At 55.9% G+C, this 17910-nt stretch overlaps 1 protein-coding gene across 3 annotated transcripts in view; it reads right to left on the bottom strand.

The window, feature by feature from the left end:
* Positions 1–3165: 3165 nt before the first annotated feature.
* The window catches only part of KANSL1 (KAT8 regulatory NSL complex subunit 1), a gene marked incomplete at its 5' end in the record, with an annotated part of 66921 nt that continues 52176 nt past the window's right edge, over positions 3166–17910 (bottom strand). For 2 of the 3 annotated variants that reach the window (XM_084275726.1, XM_084275727.1), the window contains 11 exons: positions 3166–4093; positions 4474–4720; positions 6472–6584; positions 7135–7192; positions 8244–8362; positions 10506–10657; positions 10992–11153; positions 11541–11726; positions 14428–14593; positions 15372–15567; positions 16876–16991. In XM_084275726.1, the coding sequence (XP_084131852.1) occupies positions 3821–4093; positions 4474–4720; positions 6472–6584; positions 7135–7192; positions 8244–8362; positions 10506–10657; positions 10992–11153; positions 11541–11726; positions 14428–14593; positions 15372–15567; positions 16876–16991 (1788 nt within the window). In that variant the 3' untranslated portion in view covers positions 3166–3820. The remainder of the gene's footprint in view (positions 4094–4473; positions 4721–6471; positions 6585–7134; positions 7193–8243; positions 8363–10505; positions 10658–10991; positions 11154–11540; positions 11727–14427; positions 14594–15371; positions 15568–16875; positions 16992–17910) is intronic. The other variant, XM_084275728.1, reaches the window with a different exon arrangement.

Below are 17910 nucleotides of genomic sequence, written 5' to 3'. Positions count from 1 at the left end.
TGTGCACCCTGTGTGGGCTCCTCGGCGTTGTTCTGGGCCGTGCTGGGTGCTGCAGGGTGGCAGGCTTAGCAGGAAGGTGCCCATCCAGCACCAGAGGACAATTGGGGGGTGGTGAGGGGGCTCCAACCCTTGTCTCTGCAGCCCCAGGAGCTGCTTTACTGGTCCAGCACCGACAGTCCAAGCAACAGCCCTCGTCCAGCTCGTCAGTCGCTCCGTTTCCATTGCCTCTGATTGTAAGACTCTGTGCGCCCGTCTGTGACTCTGTCTCGGTGTCGGAGCCGCTGCGGTGTTTCTGTCCTCTGTAAAACCAGCAAGTGGGAGCAGCACCCAGCGCCGGGCACCCCTTAACCCTTCCTGGCTGCAGGACAGTGCGGGGCTGAGCCCAGCCCAGCCCCGTGCCGCTGGGCAGCGCCCAAAGGACACCAACACCCCAGGCCAGGGCTATCCGCAGTGCATGGTGAGCTCTAGAGAGCAGCCCCTTCCCAAACCAAGTACAGGTCCCAGCCCTGCCCACCACCCATCCAGCACCCCCGCAGGGGTTGCCAGGGGCCTGGGACAGCCCTTTCCCTCCACTGCCGTCCCGCTCCTGCAGCCTGAGCCGTGGCCCCAACCCCGACCTCGCGTTCAGACCCAGGCCTGAGGTTTCCAGGAGCAGCCGCACAGACTGACCCATGGCTTTTCCTTTCCTCCACACACATCTTGGTCTGAAAAGGGTTAAAACTGGCACCGATTTCCAAACCCCCACGTTTCTGCACTCAAAACAAAAAGCTCCTTAAATGAAGTCCCGGTTCGGGGCTGCTGGTGGTGCTGGCAGCCCCCTGCTCCCCGCGGCGCGCCGGGGCGGGGAGGGAAGGTTTGATCTCAGTGTATCATTCTAGCTTAGCTTCTGTCTGTGAATGTCCATAGTGTATCGTGCGTTTTAACAACTGGTTTACACTGTTGCCGTAAAAGTGGATTTGGAAATAAAGTCATTACTACGATGGACACCGACTCGTGCACGGGGCGAGGGAGCCGGGATCGGGCACCGGGGTGTCCCCAGCGCTGGGCTGGGCTGCAGGGGCAACGCGCCCACCTGGGATGTGGGGCTTGGCCTTGTCTGAGACTGGCGGCAGCTGCCCCACGGCACCGGGGCTGCTCTGAGCCACAGTGACACCTTCTTCCCCAGCCCCCGCTCCAGCCCCCACTCCCTGGTGTTTATTCACAGTGTTTTTCCTGCCGTTTACCTGTAACGAACCGGGGGATGCTCGGGTTGCTGCCTCTTCCTCGTCCTCCTCCTCTGGTTGATTCTCACCCCGCTTCCTGCTTCCCCCCCACTCGGGTAACACGGCCCAAGGTGCAGTTCTTACCTCAGACATGTAGGATCACCCGAGGAAGTCGCCTCCCACCACAAACATTCAACTTCCACATCAAACCCACCACGCTGGGACCGGGGGTGCGACTTGGCAGTGACTGGTCACCCCCAGCGTCACCCCTGACCCGCAGAACGCGGCTCTCGCAGGGACGCGCCACCGAACCCCGGCCCTGCGCCATCACATCCCCGCCCCAGGAGCAAACCTTCCTGTCCCATCCAAGACCTGCTGGGAAATAAAGGGGAGGGAAGAGGCCACGGAAACCCAGGGTGGGAGGGAATCGCAGGACCAGAGGCTTGGGAAAGACCTTTAAGCTCATCAAGTCCAACCATCCCTGTCCTGTGCTGACCCTCATCCTCCTCTTCTCCAGGCCGACCACCCCCAGGTCCCTCAGCCGCTCCTCCCGGGGCTCTCCCAGCCTTTCACAAACACACCTTACAGAAAATTCTCCCTTTTAATTTTTTTTTTAATATTTTCTTTCTTTTTTTTTTTTTATAAGCACATTTGTGCTTTGCCAACAGAATCAAGACATTAACAAAGATCAGCTTCTCGGAAGAAAAGCATTTCTATATAACAAGGACATTACACAGCTCAAAGCAGGAAAAGAAAATATTTACAAAATACAAGGTGGGTTTTTTTTTTTTGTGGTTTTTTTTTTTTTTAATGTGGGTTTTTTTTGTTGTTTTTTTTTTTTTTTTTGTGTGGTTTTTATAATGCTAAAAGGGTTATTCAGAATTTTCAACCTTATAAATAGAAAAGCACTTTATGCAGAGGGATATGGTAGCAGTGGTGTGGTGGTTGTTTTTTTAAAGAAACGATGACAAAAATCCTTTAAACTAGAACGAAAAACCCACTAGATAATGTTGAAAATTGTGAAAACCCCAACCATGAAGCAGTTTAGCGACTATTTCTTTACGATTACAAAATGGAGAAAAAAAAAATTATGTCCTTTGTGGTTTTTCTTTTTTTTTTCCTTTTTTTTTTTTTTCAGTTTTTTTTGGTGATGTTGATTATACAGAAGACAGGCACGATGCTAGCAACAGGACAGGGACCAAGAGCCACACCGTTGGGATCAGAGAAAAGCGTTACAGATGGGAACGGTGTGCGGGGTTCTGGGAGTCACTGCGGGTGCGGAAGGGCCGGGGAGGGGGAGGGGAACAACAGCAAAATCGGGATTTTCAAATAAAATACCTGTCAGGCGGCGGCACTCGGACCAACGACTGGGGGATGGAGCAGAATCGACACCCGTTCCTGGGCCGTGTGTGGGAGTGGAGCGAAGCTGTGGTGACAGATCCCGATCCCCCCTTCCCGGCGCCCCACACCTGCCCCACCTTCCCTCTCCCATTTCCCCTTTTCGGAGACCAAACCCACAGGGAACCACCCCGGCGCCTCAGTGAGCAACCCCGGCCCTGCTGCTTCCCACCCTCTGCCGCCCGCCGCTCCCGGCAGCTCCTGGGTGCTGCGGCCCAGAGCTGCCCCCACCCCGACTTCCCAACCCCCCGGGTAGAGCTCAAGGTCGGTCACAGACCTGTTTCCCCACTGAAATCTGCTGCCAGCCTCGGCCCACAGCCCTGGCCCCAAGGGACCGTGACTTCCACTCCTGCTCGGAGCCTCTGACCACACTGGGCTGGGGCCTCCCCTCTCCCTGCCCTCGAACCTGGAGCAACAAGCAAGGTGTGAACAAGGCTGCTGCTCCCGAAGTCCCACCCCTCTGCCTGGAGCTGGAGCTGTGCGTGAAGCGGCTAAAAGGGTCTTTCCTCCCCCCCCCCCCCCCGAGGGACAGGGCGCAGGATCAGCTGCTCCCAAACCAGGGGAGGAGAAGGAAAGAGGCGGCAGGGAGCAGACCAGGGGCAGAGGAGGTTGGGGAGGGGCAGAGCTGCCCCTCCAGATACCTGGAACTACAATCTTGGAGAGGGAAACGCTGGAGGGTGGAAGCGCAGGGTGGGCGCTCTGCAGGTGAGGACAGACAGACAGCTAGTGAAGGCTGCAATCCCAAGACATCACTTATCACCACTAATTTCACTCCACTAAAAACCTTTCAGGGAGGGGAGGGAGGGGGTAGCAGGTTAAGAGAAAAAGACACCCTTTTGCTTGAGAAAAACTATCCCCGACGTCTGCTAGTCAGCTAAATCCTGTGCTCTAGTTTTATACACCTAAAGAAGGGAAGGAAAGAGGGAGGGGGGACTGGTGGGCTGCTCCCCTCCCGAGGCTTCACTCCACTGGGAGGAATCTGGGGGCTTCTCATTCGTGTGACAAGGAAACATGGAGAAGAGAAAAAAAAATAAACAACCCAAAAAAAAAAAAGAAAAAGAAAAAAAAAGAAAACAAAAAACAGTTTCTAAACTCCTTAAATTCACTAAAAACTGTGAAAATTCCCGGCAGGATGTTTGAATATCAAACGCAGATTTTGGAAGCTTTAATGCCAAGAGTTAGTTCTGTGTGTTGGTTTGCTCATGTCTCCCCGCATGTCTCTATCTGTGCGCTGGCCGCTGAACTGCTGCGGAGGAAGAGGAGGAGGAGGAAGAGGAGGAGGAGGAGGAGGAGGGTGTCGCCAGGGGGGTTCGGCTCTTGAGGCTGGCCAGGTTGGGCAAAGCAGAAGTGCCATCGGTCTCCCGGGAGGATTTACTGCCCGACGTGCGCCGGGTGCAGCGCGACAACCGGTCTTGGGGGTCAGATTGGTCCTCGCACTCTGTCCTGGGGTCGTACGAGAGGGGGAAGGTGCGTCGCTCCCAGGGCTGCACAGCCTAAAGGGAAGAGACACCAGCTATGGACGGGCCTCTGGAAAAGCTCTTCCGCTCCCCCTCCACGCGGGACTCCGGCTGCCCACGGCTGCAGGCAGAGTGGGCGGCTCCACGGTGCCGTCCCAGCCACGGCCTTGGCCTGGCTTTGTTAACAGGCAGGGAAAGCTCCAGCACAGTGGTGAGGACACGTCAGGCTCCAAAGGGAACCGCTGGAGAAGCATCCTGCCACCCCCACCGAACGGCACCACGCTCCACAGCCCACCCGGCTGCGTGTTCAGACCCAATTCCCCACACAAGGGGTTTCCCTTTGGACCCACGGGCAGCTGTCACTGCAGTGACACAGCGACAGGCGGCACCGGGACCCGACTGGAGCCAGCACCCACCTGCTCATCAAAGCCGGCCTCGGGCGTGGAGCATCGCGTGTCCTCGCTGGACAGGAGCCGCATGGAGTCGCGCGACAGAGGGGTGAGGGGGGCAGAGAGCAGTTCGGGGCTGATGGGGCTGCGCGGGGAGTGGGTGTGGGGCAGCTCCGAGTGGGAGTGGCAGTTGCCCACGTCAGGGGATGCCGGCTGGGGAGTGGAGGGGTTCCCCAGCTGGGGGGTTGTCCGTCCGTCTGTCGATCTGTAAGACCTGAGAGAGGAACACATCAGAGCCCAGGGTCAGTCCCAGCCACACTCCCACACCCCTGCAGGTGCCACCCTACGATCCCCTCCTCAGGAGCCCCGTACGATGGGGAACACCACGGGGACCCACACGCAGGGAACGCTGCAGCCCAGAGCTTCAGTTCACAGGGTTCAGCCTCTGGTCTCCATGCAGCTTTGTGACACTGACGCTGCTCTAAGGTTTCGTCCCCCCCACATCTCCCACGCTGCCAGTGCTACATAAATACCACGATGAGAAACCACCTTATGAGATCAGACGCCTTGAAATGGGTTTCTCCAGCATTCCCGCGCTCCATGTGCCACCAGGCAGCCAGCGAACCAGTAACGCTGAACACGCCGCGTAGGAGGAGCACTGCCAACCCCTTCGACTTCAGGAGATTTAAACCAGGAATTGGGAAAGTTTGAGCACCTACAGAGAGTCCCAATAAGAGACTCACGGGCTGCAAACAGAAACCTAACCAGAGTCCCTGTGTCTGTCCAACAGCAAGCGGCGATCAAGGGCTGCCAAGGACGGGAGGCCAAACCCTGCCTCAGCCAGCCCAGCCCCAAGTAGCCAAAGGCAGCGACCACCCTCCCCAGCTCCCAGAGAGGCCGGCAGCGCGCTTGGTGGAGATGTGATCTGGGAGGAGGAGGAGGAACCAACCCAAGTGGTTACACACAGGAGGCTGGAAGGGGACAAGAGGCTCAGCAGACCCACCAGAGCAGTCACAATGAGAATGGCATCTGTAAGGGTAACTAAGTGAGTTTACCCCAGTGTTTACTGGTTTCCAACTGGCCCAGGCACTCCACGGGCAAGGAGTGAGGTACTGGCTGACTCCCGGGCTCCAACCATCTCTAAAGAGACCGTGGCAGCCGCAGGGACCACCCCCAGGCTGGGACTGACCCGGCCGAGAAGCTCAGGACGCACCAGCCACCCATCCAGCCTGGTCTGTTGACAGAGGTCCTGGAGAAGGCTGGACCAGAGACCTCTAAGTCCTTTCCCACCAGCATTCCTAAACCTATGAGATGAAGTCTGAATTCACCTTGATGACTGAGCCAGGACCTCAACACCACACCTGTCACCAATCTCCTTACAAGAGAAGGATCTTTAGAGAAACAGTGTTGGTGATGTGCTATCAGGATGTCAGAAACTGGCTGGAGGAGCCTGCAAAGAGCCACCAAAATGTCCTGTGCTCCCCGGCACCAGGAAACGCAGCTGCAGACGAGATGAGGTGGGAGCAGCAGGAAGGGAACCTGACCAACACCACCTCTGTTTGCAGAAGTTCTCGCAGAAAGAACCTCACCCATCGCACGCAGCCCAACTGAAACCACAGGCAGCCCAGAGCGGTGTCTGCACGCGGCTGCACACGCCACACGCTCAGCACTCCTGCTTTCCCCTGGGCTCCCAAGCTGAAGCACCAACTTCCAGCCTTCCAGAGTGGTCAAAGGCCAAACAGACGGTGCAAAGGTTTGTTGTCCACAACTTAACTGGTGGCCAAGCCCCCCTCCACCTGAGCAGACTGCGCCCACTCCTACCAGGGCTCCTCAGGCTGCTCTTGTGGGTGGTGGTTCCAACACGACAGAAGCTTTCAGCCACCTCCACAGATCAGCCAAACTAACAAAGCCTCACCCACTCCTCAGAGCGTCCCCCTCCGCTGGGCACGACACCTTGGCCAGGAGAAACCTGCTGTGTCCCCTCTGCATGGGGTGTGACACGGCGGGGCCGCGCGGGGTGCGTACCTGCTGCCGCGGCGCTGCGGCGGCACGCTCGTGCTCCAGAGCCAGCGGGCCCGCTCCATCTCCTCACACTTGCCGTGCCGAGCTGAGAAGGCTGAATCGGACAAGTCCTCGATCTGGAAAGGAGAAGGACAGGGGCCCCTCAGAGCTTTGTGGTGTTACCCACCCATCCAGCTGTGGCTGCAGAGCACCTTGTTAAACTGAGCCTGTGCTGCTCAGCAAGACACGAGGACCTGAAAACCAAGGGAAGGCACTTGTGCCAGGCTGGAAGTGCTCACGCAGAGGTTTAAGGAAATGCCATCATTATCAGGTTAGCTAAAATAATAACTAGAGCAGCGTGACTGCTCCTGAGTTCTTGATTAGACTATTCCATAAAAAGAGGCTGCCCAGAGAGGTCTCCTGACAGCAATCAGGGCCCAGATTCAGCCCTACCCAGGCAGTTAATCCAACTTCTGCCTCCACACGCCTTTCCTGAAAGGGAACCAACACCAGGCTGGTTTCTGCAAGGCCAATTGTGCCATTTTGGTGCAGAAAAGGAAGAGACTCTGCACGTCCCCGCTGAGGTCCCTGCGTCTACTCCCTTCCGGCATCCTCCACGGAACGGAACGCCGGTCAGTCGCTCCCAAACCCCATCCCACGGTAACTCGGGAATGAAACTCTTCTTACCTCCTCGTTGTCCTCATCAGGGGTGGCTTTCAGAGCGCTGATGTCCACTTCACGCCAGCTGCAAGACACAGCACGGGAGGGGAGTGGTCACAGGCACAGCCAGGCACAGCCCGTGCACCCCAACACCGGCTTTTGGGAGGAAAATCACAGCCCCGCCACGATGAGCAATGTCCACGGGCTCAGTTTTAAGCCACGTGGCTGCATTTCCCTACCAAAATCCCTCCTGTGCCACCAGAGCAGGGCTCCTGACCCTCCCAGACCCTTCTGACCCTCCCAGACCCTTCTCCTTTCCGAGCCCCTGCTTCGTGCCCGCTGTGCGAGGCAGGAGCCGCCCTTCCAGGCCGGGAGGCTCAGGAATGGAGCGCTCGGGCTGCGGCTCAGCCCAGCTCCCGGCGCTGGTCTGGCAGTGTGGCTGAAGCCTGCCAAGGGCTGAGGAAACAGAGCAGATGCTGCAGCATTTCCTCCTCTTCCTCTGGCTCGGCAACAGGCTTCCTCCCTGCCCTGCTCTGATCAGGGCCTGGGAAGAGCATGTAGGACCAGGAGGAAGAAGGAGGTGGGTTGGGACAGAGACCCAGGATGCTGGAGGACTGGAAATGGGGCAGTCTGGATGGAGAAGCTGCACCAGGGCTACAGCAAACTGGTGCACAACCTCATGGTGTTAGTCCTGGGACACCCAAATAAGGGCTGACAGCTCATCTCCACACACTCAGAGAGAACCTCTGACCTGAAACTTCTCCCAGTGTGCTTCCCCTGGCCAGAGCGACCCAAGGCCACGGCCCTCCGGCACCGCAGCGTCAAACCAGCCCAGGCACCCACCCCAGAGCCCAGCCATGTGCAGAGCTGGGAAACCACCAGGACCTTTGGCTCAACACAGCAGCAGGACAGAGGACGTCCAGCATGACTTCAGATCACCCAGGGACACTGACAACACATTCCCCACCTCAGCAAATCTCCGTCACTGGAACAATCAGAAGTTTTCCAAACTTGCTGCCTCTCTGAAGGAAGGAGAAAGCCCTTTTCCTGACCAACCCCAGGTCAGGGCTGAGCTTCTACCACAAGAGCAAAGGCCTGGGAGGCGAGAACCCCGCGGGAGCTGGGGACAGACGTACCTGGGTGTGAGGATCTCCTTGTACTGCAGCTTCTCCACGCGGGTCGTTGCAGCGACGGACATCGGGATGACGATGTTGTTAATATCGAATGAGCTTTCGCCTCTCCTCCTCCTTGGTGGCTGCAACATGAAGACAAGATCCAGGTGAGGAAAGGTTCTTGGTTCTGTCACCGTATGTTACCGGTGGAAGAAGGACACGGCCTTGTGAGTGGCCTCCTATGACCCATGGAGGCTCCAGAACCAATCTGCACCAGCACAGAGTTCACCTCCTGCTTGCTGGCAGCTTCTCTGCTCAACCAAAATCCCCAGCTTGGAAGTGACAGACAAAGACAAGGGCTGTGGTGGTCCCGTGGGCACTGAAGCAATGTAAGCAAGAGCTGCTGAGCTCCAACCACCATCTCCACACCGGTACCGGCCTCTGCACAGCCGGACGGGTCAGGGGATTGATCCGGCTGAGGAAGTGACCCGGGAAGGAGGAAAGCTTCCCATACAATCCCAATTCCCCACCACCATCAAGAAAGCAGGGAGACCATCAGGGAAGGGGGAAGAACCACCCCGTTTGGAAAGAGCCCCCCTGCTCATGTCGCTACAGGTATCTGGACCCCCCACAGGACAGAGGAGAAGTGTGATGCAGTCAGGAGATTATCTCTGGTTACTCAGCTGCACCCCAACAGCTCCCACCCCTACCCTGCTTTTGCCTGGAACAGATCTTCTAAACCAGAAAGAAGCTCCACACTTGTCTGTTTAACCCTGGTTGGATGCTGGGTGCTCTCCTGGCATCTGCCTATCCAAAACCCTCCCCCACACCAGTGACAGCAGCACCTCCAGCACAGCGACAAGGATCCTCCCGGGTCAGCTCGAGACACTCACAGCCCATCTTCCTAACAGCATCCCCCACAATTTACCATGTTCTTGGTCTCCTGTGATCCCTGAGGCTTTCAGTGCACAAACACACAGGAACACAACTGCCAGGGACCTGCCACAGCCAGACCCTGGGGCTGGGTGATGCTGGGTGAGGATGGAGTGGGTGGGGGCAACTATTACCATGGCAGCAAGGAAATCCCAACACGTCAACAGTGAGACCTGACCCTCTGGTTGGGGAGCAGATGCAAACCCACACCAGACTGGGATGCCTGGGTCTGGACCTGCAATGCTCTCACAGGACTCAAGGCCCTGAAGAGAAGAGCTGTCCTCTCCCCAAAGCACCTAGTGCATTCAAACCAAGCTACCACTGCTTGCTGGGTCCTTCAGACAGCCTGTGCCATCAAGGTGCCTTCACTGACGTCACAGCTAATGATGCAACTGCAAACTGCAGTGAAGGAATCCAGATGGAACCTGGCAGCCCCAGAGAACAAGCTTGGAGCAAGGGCAAGGGCACTAAAAGCTGAGCTGGAAGTGGTGCCTCCAGCTCTGCTATGGACAGAAGCCTCTGAACCACCCAGGTTTCCTTTATCAGGGTTTGGGGAGACCTGCCCTGTTACCCCTGGGTCACATCCAGCCCAGGCTGTGCACTGAGCACCAGCAGGAGCAGACAGAGGACGGGTCCTTCACTGGGGAGTGCAGCAGGATTCAGTCCTTTACTCAAGGGCTTCTGTCAGCGCGGGTCAGGCGCTGGGAGGACGGATGACGTCTGCAGAGGAGCTGTGTCATCCATCTGGCCCAGAGCACAGTGGGAGGGAGCTGTGGTCCTGCTCACTGTCGGCTTTCAGACACAGCTTCACAAAGGTCCCAGACCCTGTCATCCCGCAGCGTTCTGAGAGGCTGAGTGTGTCTCAGAAGACACTGTGACTTCAGCTACTGCTGAAGCTTGTGCACAGGTGAAGGCAGAGATCTGCACCATGGCTGGGGTGCCACTGCCCTGCAGCTCAGCCCTACAGCCCAGCCCTACAGCCTGCTGCCACCAAAGGAAAAGCTCCTGATAGCAGCAGCACCACTGCTCAGCTCTTCTGTTCCTCTTCCTGGCACCCCCAGGCAACTCCAGAAACTAAAACCTGGACATGAAGCAAAGCCAGGGGACTGCTGAGAACAGGAACATCTACCAGCAGTTACAGAGCTGACACTGAACCTGGCTGGGGCTCTGCACAATCAGCATCAACCCAGGAACCCCACAACAGACCCGAAGTCAGAGTAACAGAGAGCGACAGTGCTCCTACCACCCACTCAACCAACGGGTCCAGCATGGTGGATGCTCGAGCTGCTTGAGAGCTGAGACCCGTGGTGGAGCTGAGCTCAGGACCCTCTCCAGAAGGCGCTGGACACTTACGGCGGTGCTGGAGGTGCCCTGTGAACTCGTGCTGGCAGGAGCGGAGCCCTCCGAGGAGGTGGACAGCTGTCGCGCTATGGGGCTGTGAGGAGCGGGGGTCACGGCTGCTGACAGGTAGCTGGGGCCACCGACGTCCATGTGATGCTTCACCACTGCACAAGAGTGGGAGAAAACGAAGAGTGACGTTAACGAACCCAACCAAGGGCGCTGGAGGTGTCGGTGGACAGAGAAGGACCACGTGCACCAGAAACAGCCAGTGCTGAGGAGCACGCTGCGTGACAGAGAAGCACCTTCTGATGGCGGCTGCCAGCTGGGGAGGCCCTGGGTGTGGGGGGAAGAAGCAGTTAGAGCACACGAGGCGTCGCTGCGCCGGCGACAAGGCCCAGAAGCAGTGCGTTCCCCCCTCTCTGGCGCCGAAGGGGGAGAGCGGCTGGGTGTGCAGCAAAGCCCAAGCTCCCCCCGAGAGCCCTGGCCCTGGCAGCCTACCTGCACTCCTCTCAGACGAGCAGTCTCGCAATCGCTTTTTGTCATGGGCGGGAGGCTGGACAAGCGAGCGCTCTGGCGCTCTCTCGGCCCTGGACACGGCCGTATAATCGTCTAAAGGCGGCCTGTGTGCCTTGTCTGGAGGGGCTTTTTGATGTGAGCGCTCTGAGGAGGGGAACAGAGAAAGAGCCATGAAACGCCTGTTTTCACCTCTCTTTCTGTTGCCACTGGGAGGCTCTGGCAGAGTTTGTAAGCTCTGTCAATCCAGACAGGTCGGGCTCAACACTGTCAGGGCGCTGGAGACGTGCTCAGAGCAGCACTGCCTGTGCCTTGGACCGAGTGAGAAGAGGTCCCTATGGACTGGGACCAGCCTGAACTTCACAACACACACGCTTCACTTTCAGCCCTGGCCTGCGACACCACAGCCTCATCCCTGAGAGCTTAACTTGAAGGGCATCCTCCTCCTCCTCCTCTCTCCTCCCAGACTGCGTGGCTGTTGGGTACGGGGCCAGGTAAGGTGTCTGCAGGGGGTGGAGGCAGGAGGACACTTACTGGCTGCAGCGAAGAACGAGTTCACCAGCTTGTGGCGGTCCTTGCGAGCGGGGTCGGACAGGCTGCTGGTAGGCATGGGCGCTCTGTGCTTCAGCGAGAGCTTTTTGGGGGCTTTAATTTTCTCGTAGGGTTTGTTCTGCCACTGAGATTTCAACATGCTCTGGAAGTGCAGGCTCGTCGGTACATCTGCAGAGGGACACAAAGCACAGCATTCTAATTAAGTCAATTATGCACAGGAAAGCTGAGGTACCATAATCCTCTCCCAGTGTCCCAGTAAGAACAGCCCTTGATAAATATACAGGCACTGACTAAACCAGGCTTGGCTACACCTCCCTCACGTTCGGGGAGGACCTGCAGCGTTAGGACCCAGGATTTCTCATCTGAAGCTCTCTGGGACAAGCCTGTTCCCAGGGTATTCGCAGCCCAGGAACATCCTGGCAGGAGAAGGAAGCCTTTGTCAGAAAAAGCACAGGTCTGTGGCACTGGAGTCTGTGGCACTGGAGGTACCTCACGTAGCACCACGCTCAGCTCTGCATTCGCAGATCTGACTTCCCAAAACCCAGGACCTCTCAGCACATCAAATCTCCAGAGATACAGGCTGGGAGAGAGAAACTCAGCTTAACTCCTCAATTTCAGGAAGGGCTGTGGCAGCACGATGGCAGCTCCTTGGCCACCACTGCTGCCCCGTGGAGCCATGTCCCAGAGAACAGAGAGGGACCCAGCCAGTCCTTTAAGGACGCTGCCAGTAAGGCTGCAGCACCACCGGGCTGAGGCGCTCTGACTTTGGGGAAGCAGCCTCTCCTCTTCACTAATCCTTTGCTTCCTCCTCAAAATTCACCCCATCCCAGCATCTATGGAAGAGAGGACAGGTCCAAGGGAAAGATAAACACAGGACGGGCTGTTGTCAACAGAAAAGGAGTCGGTGGCAGGTTTGCCACTGCCCTGCTGCCAGCACTGGGTGCACCAGAGCCCGCGCAGCCAGCATCCTGTCCCTCCTCCTCCTCGGCGAGGGATGCAGGCCTCCCGGGGACCGGCAGATGGCAACCACAGCGCCCAGAGCCCTGCTCGCACCCTCCCCACCACGGTTATTACATCATCCGAAAATTCCCGGCGAGAAATGAGATGAGCTGGAGGAGGAGGGGGGGAGCCAACAGAAACCCCCCCTGGAAACCGAAAGGAAGGGGGACAAAGCAGCCCCAGGGGCGAGCGGCTGCAGCGCCTGCGTCCTGCTGGCCAGAAGAAACCAGCTCCTTCCTCCAGCAATCTGCCCTTGGCAAACTGTGCCGGAGATCCCCGGCTGCTGGCACCGGGGAGCCCCCAGAGACAGGCTCCAAGTGAAAGTCAGCACATGCTCACAGGCCCAGCTCCAGCTGAGAACATCACAAGCTCCTCCACAAGGTCTCAACCGAGCCTCTGCCCACCGGGCCCCCCAAGGTCAGCCCCCCAGATGGTGCCCAGGGGAGCACCACCAGCAGCCTTGTGTCAATACCCCGGCACAGGGAGTCACCTCGATGTGACTGAAGCCAGGCAGAGCTATTTCTGTACCTGAACACACCACCTGGCTTTCTGTCTGGGGAGAAAAATCCCCCCCCCTCCCCATCCCCAAGAAGCAACCCCAGAAACATGTTACTCCGTGGGGGACACACGGGTGGTCCTGAAGGGGGGTTTTCAGATTAAACCCTTTGTGTGTGTGTAGATCTCACACGTGGATCTTTTACCATGTGAGCTGGGTGGGACCAACCCCAAGGAAATGGGAAGTGGACAGCAGCCAGGATAAGCTGCCCCCCACCACGCTGCCACAGTGCCAGCAGGTTCACACACGCTTCCTGGGACACTCTGTTTAGGACAGAGGGTCACCAGTGCTGTGAGGCCAGTTCCTGCAGCACTCCTCACAGAGGAGTCTTGCAGGGGAGGGATTTACTTTTAAAAATAGCACCGATTTACTATTTTTGTCTGTTTTAAATATAGCACTAGCACAAGATGCCAGATTAATTGTTCCCAGACACTCCACACATCTCCTACTGTCACATAAAGTCTGCACAAAGCTGGAACTTCAACCCAAACACACCCATTAGCCCCGTGTCCTAACCTGGACCATCCTCCTGAGAAACAGGGCCACATACCCCCCTTCCTCCCAGCATTACCAGTGCTGATTTACACCAGAAGTGAGGAAAGGATGATCCATCCCACCTGGCCAACCTTATAAAAGTACCAGTTCTCCTAATTTGTGGCCCTGTGTTCTGTGGTGAAGCCAAGTGTTTTTGGTGAAAGAACAGGTTTGTATTTAATTTGGTAGCTCTAGCAGGAAAAGACTCTGGAAACTACTTCTCCTCCCTTTGGAAAAGTCCCTACACACGAAGTGTGTGCATACCCTGCAGTCAGGGTGGGTTAGTTACTCCTCTTAAGATGAGCACCAATGCAGAAGAACAGGGAAACAAGTGTCTCAACGGGAACACCCCTTCCAACTGCACCCCCTGAACTATGGAAGATCATTTACAATTCCTTACAAGGTCAAAAAACCCCTTCCTGTGACTTAAACCATTCCACAAATAATTCTGTATGGAGGAATAAACTCTTCTCAAGTGTTTTACGGACACACAGACACCAGGGCCCAGGACAGACACCCCTGGTTTCCCCACCAGGTCAGGTTCCCGTTACACACGTTCAGAGCAAACGTCAGGTCCAACACCTTCCTGCTCCAGTAACTGCTCTCACTCCTGAAGACCTTGGCAGATGAACAGGCCAGGTCAGACCCAAGCAGATCTGCTCCTCCTCTGGAAGGCCAGGATGAGGAGCAGGCTCCAGAGCCCATCCAAGCATTGCCTGTGACCCACCTCAGCACTCAGCCTGGCAACAGCCCCGGCAGCTGTGTGGCTGCTGTACTTACCATCTGGGAATGACAGGACAGGATGGATACACGAGTCCAGCTGGGAAAGGCGCTCCAGCAAAGGGGCATCATACTGGATTTCCAGAGTCGTTGAGCTTCGGGAGCCACACAGGGCACACGACGGGTTCACGTCGCAGCTGCATCGCACCAGGAGATTACGATGGACCTGGAAGGGGAGAGAGAAGCAGTTCAACATACCAGAGGCCGAAGTATCTCAGGGCTCTCTCTCCTCACACCTTCCCTTTTGCCAGTTCATGAAAACACCCCAAAGGTTGGTTATTTTGTTACCCGAACCCCTACAAACCCCATTCATTTAGTCTTGACTCAAGAGAGAACACTTTGACTGCATAAACACAACTGAGGGCAACTCCTCACCAGCACAGACAGTTTAACATCCACTGAATGACTAAAAGCGTTGAGTTTTATCTAGGTTGAAACCTCATTTATCAAAACCATGAGGCAGCACGATTCAGCTGTCGGAGAGGAAAGAAGAAAAGCCTTTTTGAGTTCAGATGGGTCACAGAGCCATCACTGCACACCAAGGGCCAACACTGAGAGGGACATGAAGAAGGGCAGGTTTCAGCCTTGTTTCCTGGCCTGGGACAGACTCCGAATTCCCAGATTTACAGACCTTACACAGACTCTGTGTGTATGAAACCACCACAGGCTGATGCACAACGGGGTGTCAATCCCATACAGAGACAGCAACCTACAACTCCTGGTCAAAATGGAAGGATGTATCAAACCAGATCCCACCCAAGTCCGTTCCCAGTCCAGGGGCTCACTGCCCTCCTCTTCCTCCCCATTATTAACCACAAACATTCCCAAAAGGAGGAAATTTCTTCATGCACAGAGCAAAACCACACTGGGCAGACCCATCAGCTCTTTGGTGCAGAGCTTCAGCTACACAGCGCATGAAGCCCCCTCCCCCAAAGAGCACTGACCTTTTTGGAGAGGGGCATAATGCTGCTGGGCCGGACAAGCCGTCGCTTCTTGCAGCTCAGCACCGGGCGAGTGCGAGCGGCTACACACGTTCCATCCGGAGGTGAAGAGACCATGTTCAGTCGTTGCTTTTTATGCAAGAGCTCCTCAGCTTCCTGGCCATCTCCCTGAGCGTGTTCTGCCAGGCCAGGCTGAAGACTGCCCAAGAAGAGGAGAGAGTAAGACATGCTGCTGCTCGTTCAACCATCTCGCGCTCCGCAGCCGTACCCGCTCAGGTTCGTGATCCAGCCCTTAGCAAACACCCCAAGCTGAGTGTGAAGCATCCCAGTCTCACAAGCCAATAGCTTTTTTTTTTAAGGCAACTCTAATTTTTGCCTTTACTTCTGTCCCTTTTTACACTCTCCCACCAGGGAACCTTTGACAAAATACCTTTGGAAGTTCGGAACAAAAATAAACCAGACCAAAAGCCACTCCAGCCCTGAGCAGCTTGAATCCCAGACTCCAGCCCCCCTCAGAATTACACTTCAGGGTATTTTCCTGCAAGTTCTCACGAGTCTGAATGCCAGAGAGACAAGACAGAGAACACAGAAGCTTCTAGAAAAAAGTATTTCTCCTCGATGTAAACTTGATTTCTGATTAATATTTGAGAACTACTAACAAGTCCCAGCAGTGAGAGCAGAAAGGCCCCAGGTTGTAACACTGACCTCAGTGTTTCACACACAAAGGACCTGCCCATCCACACGTGGCAGCCTGGATGTGGCGTCAGCACACGGTGCCACCAACCAGATGCCAGCGCGGCAGCTCCTCACCTACAGAACCTTTTCATGTGTGTTTCACAAGTGGTTCATTTCCAGAACACCAACTTTAAAGTGCTGCAGTCTCAGGCTCTGCAGTTCACAGGCTACAGGCACACAAAGGGCTCTGCTGTAGCCGTGGTGGTTCAGCTGGAGCAGTGGCACTAAGCAGTGAGGTGCTGGCAATGCTTCTCCAGCTGCCACCAGGACTCCGAAGCACCACGTGCTCAAGGGGCCTTGAGTGGTTGAAGCCTGAAGTCACTCTGTAGCATGGAACTCCTTTCACTTGTCACTTGCTCAAGGACTTTCTCAACACAAACAGCCCGGAGAAGGGCAGAATGCAGAAAACTCTGCAAAGCTGTGGGACTTGGGCTCCTCACTGTCTCCAGGGAAGCAGGTCACTAGTCCCTCTGAATCACACAATTAAAAATACCCAGAAAGAGCCAGTTGTGAAGGTGCTCGTGGCTGCCTGAGGGGCTTGTTCATGTGCACACAGCTCAGTTTGATGCCATTTTCAGAACAACAATGCAGCAGAAAACCTCCAGCAAGCCATCTCCTCCAAAACCTTTCCAAGCATCACCTGCCCACCACACTTTTTTCAAGAACAGACCATTTATACCATTACCAGCCCAGTTACTACCAACCACCACGTTACAGGACTTGGTCAAGATCATAAAAATCAAACTCCTCCCATGCCTGGCAAGCAGCTTACGTGTTAATAACTCCATTGACGGGTCTTGGTGCTCCACAGGGCTTGGCAGGATGGGATTCAGGAGTATTTGCAGTAGAAATCCCCAAGTTCTCTAGTGGCTGCGATGCCGAAACACTCTAAGGAAGGATGAGAGAGATGATAAATTAACAGGAAAAGCTTCTTAAATAGCCATGGCTTTCTTATTCCATTTCTAGTTGAGGATTCTGCACCAGAGCCATGGGTTCCACACAGAACTTCACAACAAGGGTTCAGAAGTCACCATGTGAACAGGACACACAAGGATTTCTTAGCAGCTGGAAAGAGGATGGACACAGGACAGCACTTTCAACACAAGGACCACAGGACTTCAATTCCTCTCAGGCAACCCCTGGGGAGCGTGAAGGGCTGAGGTCTTTAAGATTCTGAGCAATCTCAAGAGCACAACAACCACCTGAACACCTTGCAGGCCTCTCTCTCCAAGCTTGATGCTGTGCTCTAAGCCACACGGCTGCGAGCTCCCATCTGAACTCTTTGGAGAATGGGAAGAGAGGGAGAGAGCAGCCCTGCAGAACTGACTCTGCATTTTAACTCAACATGTGCAAACATGGTCCCAGCAGCATCACACAGTGTCTGAGTGAGTACACACACAGGCTGGGGGTGGGTATAAACAGCCCAACTCTAAAGCTAAAACTGCCTGATAACCACAACGCTGGAACCAGCTTTTTGGCCGAGGGAAGTAGGGAAAAGCTCAGCTGAAGACCCAGAGCTGCCCCTGCCCTGGGCCGTGGGTCTGAACACAAGTCCCTCGCTCTGCGAGCAGCGGTCACTGCAGCACCCAACGCTGCTCATCTGCTCTGTGAGCAGCCTCCACACAGGGGGACAGACACGACTGTCCCCACAGCTTCCAAGGGCACGGGGCTTGGCACCTCCTGCTAGTCACACTCCTGCTCTCCAGCAACGAACCATTATCAACACCAGGGCTCTGTGCTGCTCCCACCTCTGGGCAAGATGATTTACTTACATGCTGAGCTTCCAGTTCCCAAGAGACATCCCCAG

The sequence above is a fragment of the Gallinula chloropus genome (genome assembly GCF_964237585.1).
Source record: "Gallinula chloropus genome assembly, chromosome: 26".
Classification (NCBI taxonomy): domain Eukaryota; kingdom Metazoa; phylum Chordata; class Aves; order Gruiformes; family Rallidae; genus Gallinula; species Gallinula chloropus.
The sequence above is the reverse complement of the archived record's forward strand: the minus strand, read 5'-3'. Positions and strand labels throughout refer to the sequence as shown.